This window comes from Miniopterus schreibersii (assembly GCF_964146895.1).
Source record: "Miniopterus schreibersii genome assembly, chromosome: 11".
NCBI classification, from domain to species: Eukaryota; Metazoa; Chordata; class Mammalia; order Chiroptera; family Miniopteridae; genus Miniopterus; species Miniopterus schreibersii.
In genome coordinates, this window is record NC_138111.1 from 25,705,464 (window position 1) to 25,714,491 (window position 9,028).

The 9,028-nt window shown below is 53.6% G+C and overlaps 1 protein-coding gene across 1 annotated transcript in view; it reads left to right on the plus strand.

The window, feature by feature from the left end:
* The window catches only part of SHB (SH2 domain containing adaptor protein B), a 124,277-nt gene extending 115,733 nt beyond the window's left edge, over positions 1 to 8,544 (plus strand). Inside the window, exon 6 of the mRNA XM_081150972.1 lies at positions 7,710 to 8,544. Within this exon, the coding sequence (XP_081007098.1) occupies positions 7,710 to 7,893 (184 nt within the window). The 3' untranslated portion in view covers positions 7,894 to 8,544. The remainder of the gene's footprint in view (positions 1 to 7,709) is intronic.
* The last annotated feature ends 484 nt before the right edge of the window (positions 8,545 to 9,028 follow it).

Sequence of the window (9,028 nt, forward strand, 5' to 3'; positions counted from 1 at the left end):
CCCTGTAGAAGGAGGACCACCTTGGGCCTGAATGCATTCTGTCCATCCCATTGGCACATGCCTTAGGAAGCCTGCTTTTGTAATCATGCCATTCCCAAACTTGGGATCCACTGTGCCCAGTGCTATCCTGCCTTGGTCCTCCTGGCTGGTGCTTGGGTGGTCCCCACCCTCTTGGGATGTCTGTCATTGGCTTGAGAACTTCCGTGCTGGAGGGGACCCCCTTCACCTTTCCAAGAAGGGGACTCTGAGGACCCAGGGAGAGGGGACTTGCCCAGCCAATGACATCAGTGGGATCAGAGTTTGAACCCAGGTATCTGACTCAGTCCAGCCACCACCACCAACCCCACCTAACCCAGACACAAAAGGGCCTTGGTGTTCCTAGAAAAGTCCTCCATTAGAGTTAAAAATGGGGGAGGGGATCACACTAGACCCTCTTTCCCCTTCCTAAAGTTCTGACAACATTTCTCATATCACCACCTACCATGCTGCACCTCTCCCCTTATGGTTTTCATGTGCAGTTGGCTGACCTCCAAGCATCATTACCCACCTGCTTACATACCTCCAGTAATGGGAGGCTCACTCCCTATACTGTCAGCCTTGATCATTAAAATCCTCCTGCCCAACACTTCGTTAGTCTTCTCCTAAGAAAATTGCCCCAAATGGGTTCATTTTGACCCACCTGCTGCTTTGTGTGGCACAAAGCAAGCCTTACACCACCCCGTGTTTGCCAGAGAGGCACCTGTCAGCTCTCCTGCCTGGAGACAGCTTTTCATCATGATTTACTGAAGGCCCTCACCCTGCACCGCCAGCTTGGAGCTTGAGAAATGCCCTGGTGTTTCAGGAAGGCTAATTGCTGTTGGTACATTTATTGAAATCTAATTATTTGGTTATAAATCAAGTTGTTTGGCTCAGTGCATTTACATTTAGACCTTTGTTTGCAATAACCTGGCTTATGTGTCTTTGGCTTGTCACTGACAAGGCTGTTTTGAAAGGCAGAGGGCCATGTGTAGATAGTTGCTGTGTGACCTCATGAGCCTCTCCCCCCAGCTCCCTGGACTCTTACAATCTCTCTGCTGGAAGGGGCCTCCTTGCCCCCACTCCACACAGTTGGAGAGAACCTCGACACACAGCCAGCACTACTCCACGCTGGTCCCTGACCCTGATGTCCTCTCACTGTGACCCAGGCAAGTTACTTCTCCTTTTGGCCCATGGTCTTCTCACCTGTGCAGTGGGCACCTTGCAGATAATGCCACAGGTTGGTCCAGGGTGGACCAAGGCTGCAGTGCCTGTCAGTGTACACCTTCAGATTTTGGGCTTCCAGGCCTTGTGCTGGAAGTTGACAGTATGTGCACATGCTAGCCTGCACACAGTAGGCCCTCAAGATATGTCGACCAGGCATCTGTCCCCTGAAGGCCCCCATCACTTGAGATCTGGGTATTTCTCTCCCACAGCAGGCCCAGGGCTCTCCTCACAGCAGGCATCTCTGCAGGCACAGTGTTTCTGGAGTGGCTGCACCCTGCTCACAGGAAAGTTTCTCTACAGACTCAGGGAAATATCCCGTCTCCCTGGAGGTCAGAGGGCATTAGACTGAATCCAGAGCCATCTGCTTGCAGAGGCAGCATTGCCCATCGCTGGGTGGTTTGGCAGGAACTACCTGTTTTGCAGACCCCTAACATGACCACAGAGGTAGGAGGTGTCTTCCATGGTCCTCCAGACCATCTCCCTCTGGAAGCTCTCTTGCCCAAGGTCACAGCAGATGAGCTTTAGAGCCAGGCCTAGAACATCCCCCTCTCTCCACTGATTCAATTTACGTCCATACTCACCACAACTTGAGTATACGCCTGCGGGGACAGAAGGCCCATTGGGCTGGTCTTATGCCCTCCATGATGGGAACAGGGCGGTGTCCCAGGGCTCTGAAAGTGAGCACTGGTTGCTGTTGTGCTCATGGAGGTCAGGAGACCTGTGACAGCTCTCTCCCCTAAGAATTATCCTGCAACCAATTGAGTGCATTTCAGATGTACAGACTCTTTCAATCTCTGCTCTCACGGGTCTGGCCTCAAGAATCTTTGAACAATGTAAAATTCATATGTTTAATTAAAATGACTCCACAAGAGGAGGTCCATTTAGACCCAAAAATGCATCTATTTAGAGATCTGCTGGGCCCCAGAGTGGGCAGGGCCTGGGCCCGGGCCCACAAGAAAACCATGGCTTTTGGAGGGAACTTGTCTCACATTTGTGTTTTGTTTGTTTAGGCCTGGGCAGAGGGCACTGGCCAGCCCAGTGGCCCCAGGAATGATTTCTTTTAGAACCCCAAGAAAAGAGAAAGGTTTCGCCCATTCTCCCCTGTGGCCTCCTTCAGGCAAGACCTCTCTGATTTAAGAGGCACCTGCCTTTGTAACTCCTACAGGTGTGACCCTCTGGGCACCCCTGATGGCTGTCCCTCACTAAGCTTTGCTCTGCAGAACCTTGCTGACCAGGTAAAGCAGCCACTATCTCTGGGCTTGGAGGAGGCAGCCACACTAGGGGACAGGGTAGAGTGGACACCAGCCTGCCCTTGGGAGCTTATAGTCCAGATGACCTCATTTCCATGGCTCAGGGTAGACTCATTAGATAGCTGCTGGGTGGATAGATGGACAGACAGACTGTGTGCCAGGCATGTGCTGAGGGCCCAGAGAGGGGTATGGCTTGGCCTGCTGAGAAATATCACAATGAACAGACAGGGTTCTTGACCTCAGGAGCTGACAGAGCTGCAGGAAAGCCATGTCTCAAGACACCTGGACCCATCTAGTTGGGTGACTGAGCAAGGAAGATGAGGCTGCAGTGGCTTAGCCCCTGAATGCTTACCATGGGCTAAAAAGAGAAACCGGCTTCTGGGTCAGACAGATATAGTGAAATCCTGGCCCCACCATGTCCCATGGGACAGCATACAGCCCCCCCCAGCCTTGATTTCCCCATCTGTAAACAGTGGTAGTTACACCAACTTAGCAGCATTGCTGTGAGCTTAAATGAGATAACATGTGGCAACAGCTCAGCTTGGTGCCTGGCCCACAGTGGGCACTCGAGCAGTTCAGTGTCATTCATCCTGCAGTGGCAGTGGGGAGCTGGGGACAATGTTCTGGGGATTCTCGGTCAAGAGGGCATCTCCATCGAGAGAGTAGCTCCCCAACTGCCTTTCAACAGAGATCACCCCTGTGTGGATTCCTGGCACTGGGGCCTACATGCTAGTCCCAGAGGGCAATTTCCTTGCCTTCTCCCACATAAATATTATATGCAAGTATTTTTAAGTCATTTCATCATGAAAAGAAGCGGTTTAACATAACTATTACCCAGGATTCTTCATGAAATATGCATCAAGCAATTAGGTCTAAAAGCGAGAGGTGAGGCCTCATGCCCTGCTCCTGTCGGCAGCTGCGGCTGAGTGATGTTTTATTAAAGCCCGTGATTATGAGACGAGGCGGGGCCTGTTATTAGGCTGGCGCGCCGGGCGTGTTTGATGATCCTGGTGATGAGGAGGTGCTTTTTGTGATGATAATGAGCGATCTGAAGGCCGTGACAGCCCCGGCACCCCCAGCCTCAGAGAGCCTTACAAGACTCATTAGACAGGTCACCCACCAGAAACATCCCTAACTGTGACTTAGCTCTTGCAAGATGTCCTATCAGAGGAGACAGGGCTGATGCGGGAGCTGGGCAGGAGGTGGCGGCCTGTCTGAACTCCCCAGGCACCGTTGCCTTTCCAGAAGCCAGGATGGGGAGGTGGGGTGGCCGGGACACAAGGGCCCTGGGTTCTGCTGTGGCCAAGCCCACCTTGCTGTGTGCATTGGGCCAGAGTGTTGCTCTCTCTGAGTTCAGTTTCCATCAAAGTACCCAGAAAGGTGAGAGGATTCGGTCCCCAGGCTGCGTCTGGATCCAGAAGCGCTGTCTGGAGCAGCATAGCATCCCTGTGCATGTTCATTACGTAATACACCCTCTGTCCTCCCTGGAAATTTTAACTTTCTCTCTTTTTATGCTTAATGTCTTCTGTGTAGATTTTGGAGTCATTAAAGCTGTCTCTGGCAGCTGTTTTTAAATATTCAGCTGTTAGGTGGCATCTCATGGCGACCTGGTGACCGATCGGGATATGTTGCTATAACACATCTCTCGGGTGTGTTTGACAAGGCCTTGCCTGACCTTTGCATGAGTCGGGGTTTGACAGATGGTCTCATAAAGAAAGCCTGCTCACCTCTCAGAGCCTGCCAGTCCCACATGATGGGTCACCACCCTGCCTCCGTGGCTGGGGCTTCCTAGTCCCTGGGATGGCCTCTCTCTGCCAGCCCTTGCTATCTTTGACCCACCATCAGCCCTGTGGCATAGATGCCTCGGGGACTGAGGCTCTGGGTGGTGCAGTCACTAGGTCAGGATCTGATTCGTCTGGCTCACACCCTGCCTGGCCTCATGTGCAGCACTGAGGGCTGAGTATGGGGCCCTCTCCTGGAGCAGATGGAGCAGAGGTCAGGAACATGGGCTCTGGGAAAGGCCTGCCGGGGGGGAAGCAGCAGCAGCACCACTGCTGGGTCAGCCACCTCCCACTGAGCTTCTGTGCTCAGAACACAGCCTGGCTCACAGGAGGTACCCAGGAAACATCAGCCTTGAAGGCCATCTGCACAGATGTCCAATGAGAGCAAGACAGGGGCACGTGGGCAGCAGTGGAGGGGCTATGAGGCTGCCTCTAGGCCCCTTCCTGCAAGAAGCCCTCAAAGAGCAGACGAGAATGGTGTTTACACACACAGAATCCAGGACCTTAGGCCAAGAAGCACCCTAAGAGGCCATCCAGTTAGGCTCCCCAGGGATCCAGTGAGGATGGGGACAGAGCTCGGCACTATCCGTGGTCCAGAGGACCACAGGGCTCAGTGCTTGAGCCCAGGAGAACGGGCATCCTGCATTGGGAGTGCCAGCCTTTGGCCTTTCTGCCTCTGCCAGGGAATGGTCAGGCCACGGGGTCAGACTGGGGCCACAGGGCCTGGGTCCTCTGCCTTGGTCTCTGAACTTCATGACTGGCCTGCCCCATTGGTACAGCCTGGCTGGGTTATAAACTAGCATGTACTGAAATACAAGCATCAGAGGAACAAACATTAGGCTGGAGTGCCCTTGTCTGTTGAGGTGAGGACATCAGTGTGGCATTTCTAACACCTGCTGGCCATTTCAATTTCAAGCCTATGGCCTGGGAACAGAGGGGCTTCTGCTTCTACCTCTAGCTCTGTCAGCTGTTGCCACCATCTGAGCCCACTGCCCTTGCTGGATGTTTTAATAACAACCTGTGTGAAGATGTCCTGTTAACCCATATGGGTTACTTTCCATAACCTCCTTAAGAATTAAACCAGCTCTCCCTGCAGCTTCGTCCCTGTGGCTCAGCAGAGCCGTGGCGTTCAGACTCCACTCACGGCTAGCTGCTGTGATTCTGTCTTACATATCCTATGCGTGTACCCCCAGCTGTAGATCTGTGAGAATCATGGTCTGGCACCCCAAAACCGACTCCACTCTACTCACAAAGGGGCGTGATGTGCCCGAGGCCCCGGCCCTCCCTGCCTGTGCCCAAATTCACCTGCAGCTCCAGCCCCTGCTCTCCCCACACCCACCCCAAGTGGCCTCTGGGAGTGCAGAGCTCTTTTAACTATTCCCAGTTTCCTTAGCCTCATTCAGGCAAGTATGGCCCTTTCCCGGCTGGCAGAGTGATCTCCCCAGTGCCGTAGGTGGCCAGGTCGTCACTCAAATGGGGCTGTACATTTTTCATTGCATGCACACACCATTTCCTTTCTAACAGCTTCAGCAAGTGCGCCTCCTGCTTCTCAGATGTGTCGAGGAAATTCTCCAATGAAATGACCCTTCACTGAGGAGCGGAACTTGCCACAGGCTCTGTAATTAGAACATTGTCAGCCTTAAAAAATCTTGATTTAAATTTCAGTTCTTTACAGGAATTATTCTCTCTTGAAACATAATTGCTCTCCAAACGATTTCCTTTAAGCCGAGGGTGACATCTCTAAATACATTATTATGAGCAGATGTATTGCTCAGTGCCTGCACTTCATTAAGCATTTGCTCTGCCCATTTGAAAATGGTTCCAGAGTCCAAATTGATGTGTTAATAGGACAGACGCTCGTAAGCGAGGGGAGCCCAATCCTGACTGGGAGAAGTGTGCAAGCCCTCCAGGGCCCCCCGTGAGAGCAGCCAGACCTAGAAGAGCCGGAGCTTAGAAAGGAAACCTGTGTCCACACGGAGCTCTCAGCCTCACGAGGGGTGGGCCTTGGTTTCCTGGAAACCAGACCCATAGGAGTCTGGACACAAGTTATCAGTGTCCAGGGATGATAACTTGGAGAAGGCAGCAGAGGTTGGAGCCCCAGCTTTCTAAGTGAAAATACTTAGTATATTGGACTGTGCTTTGGAAACCACAGCATCTACAGGTGTGGCAGCCAAATCATAAGGGCCAGGCTTGGAACCAAGTGGGCAGGAAAAGAGCAACCTGGGCAAAGGCAGATTGATGGAGGGGTGAGAGATCCAATGTGGCAAGGGCCCTGGGTGGGAGGTGTGAGAGGTCCCCTCGGGCCGAGCAGAAGCAGCATGGCCTTTGCCGTCCGTGAGCTGCACCCCACCCAGCATGCTGGTGCAGCTGGCAGGCTTCAAGGGTCATGGGGCGTAGGGCTCTGCTCTGATCTCCAAGGAGCCCACCCACTGCCCTTTCAGCAGATGCTGGGCATGGCAGACACAGACATTGCTCCATGGAGCTCTTAGGAATTGGGCAAGTGGATAAGTTATTGTAAGAAGACAAGTACTCATAGAGGCATGATCCTCTATCGTGTGCTGAGCCTCAGTGCCCTTAGAGAAAGGAAGGAGCTCTGCCTGTGGGAGCCTGGAAGACTTCCTGGCAGAGGAAACAGTCAGGCTGGGCCTTAGAGAAGGAAGCAGGGTTTGCTGAGCAGCAGAGAGAGGAAGAGGAGAGTGCCCGCCTAGGGGCAGCACTGAGAAGAGCACACCTCCTCCCCTATCCCATCGGCTGAAACTAATCACATGGGTGCCGGGGCTACAGGGAAGCCGGGAAATGAAGTCCCAGCTGGGCAGTCCCTTCCCATGACAGCTCCATATGATGCTGAAGAGCGAGCATCCATTTTTGGAAAGTGGTTCACCTGTCTCGTCCCTGCCACAGTCTGTCTTCGTCTGTAAACTGGGGGTGATGACTCCTGCCCACTTGCCAGGGCTTTGGGGACTCACACTTTGCAGCTTCTAGGCAAGACTTAAGTATTTGACTGCATGAGGGATAGGAAGAGGGGCCGAGGTCTTGAGGTCAGAAGACTCTCCTGCAGCAGTGTTTGCTACCAGTTCCTGGTCGGTGCTGGGACTAGGGGAGCTCCTAGGTGCACTTGCGTTTCGGCTGGGCCTGGGCCTTGGTCCTGGCTTGGAGAGGTGCAGCTCACGGCTGCTTCATGGCTGAGGATCTCTTCTGTCCCAGGCAGCAAGGAAACCTTGCACCTTAGCAGGAATTTAGCCAGAGGGATGGTTCTCTGGGGTAATGCGTGTGAATACACGACATGTCCTTGTTCGCAGCAAAACTGAGTGGCTCTCCGAGAAATTGCTGACCAGGCCTTCAGCCCTCCTGCACCTGTCCCCTCATCCTGAGCGGCATGGCTGCCTTGGTCTTTGTCATCCTGCAGATCCTAATGACCTCTGTGTTTTGTTCACAGGAGCAACCAGGGCTTTATGCACATGAAACTGGCCAAAACCAAAGAGAAATACATTCTGGGTCAGAACAGCCCCCCGTTCGACAGTGTCCCAGAAGTCATCCACTACTACACCACCAGAAAGCTGCCCATCAAGGGGGCCGAGCACTTGTCCCTCCTCTACCCTGTGGCTGTGCGGACCCTGTGAGAGGACCAGCCTCGCCCTGCTGTGCGACAGGGCCCAGACCTGGAGGAGCCGAGCCCCCCCGGCCGGCCGTGTCCAGTTCGTGCCGTGTGTATGGTACTCGCTCACCACTGCATGTCTCGAGAATGCTGTTGCCACTATGGGGGCTGGGCAAGGCCTGGATAAAGACAGAGGGACGGCCCACAAGCCACCCCAGCCCCCACCCCGCCCCCTCCTTGAGTTCCTGTGAATTAAAATATTTGCAGATCCAAAGAGATGCCTTCCAGGATGAACAAAGGGGAGCAGCTCCGAGGGGCCTGGCGGGAACTGCCTGGGTTGCAGCTCTTTGTTCTCCAGCTGTCAGGAATTCACACCTGTGTGTGGGGCACAGCTTTCCCACCAGGGCCCCGCCGGTGCTGGGAGCCAAATGCTGGTGCTTGGAGAGCCCAGAGGCCCCTGGAGTCCTGCCCCCCTCTGGTGTGCGTGTGTCTGTGTGTGTGTGAGTGTGAGCACTTACGTGAGACAACATTGTCACACACAGATGTGAGTAAGCCCACTAATCCACGTTTAGTCACTCAGTGTAATCATTAGATCTTCAAGGAATCATTGTGTGGTCAAAAAGAGGATTCAATTATTTATGAATAGGGTGTGTAAATAAAATAGTCATTTAATATATAGTCTCATCCCTTTTTTATATATATACCACAGAGGGTCTCGGAGTGGGGCCGTGCTTACCTGCTGGTGTGTCTCCTGGGCACGTGTGGTGGGAGGGAGGGAGGGAGGGAGGGAGGGAGGGAGGGAGGCAGAGCCCAGCTCAGGGCTGAAGCAAGGGGTGGGGCAGAGGAGTTTTCTTTGTCCCCTGAGAGTCAGCTTGCTGGAGGGTGCAGCCAGATCTTGCCTTCAGGCTCCAGCAGTGGTAGCCTCAAATGTTGACCCAACAAGCAGACTCTCCCCATTATTTGGTCCGGGCCACCCTGTGAGGCATTTAACCTGTGGGGAAAGGAAGGCTCAGAGAGGGAAAGTAACTTGCCCAAGGTCACAGAGCTTACAAACAGAGGAGACTTTTGAGCCCAGATTGGCAGACTCCATGGCCAGTGCTTTGGCTCTACGTGGCTTTGCTGTCACCCTGCACATGGGGGAAGGCAAACCCTGACCTCTG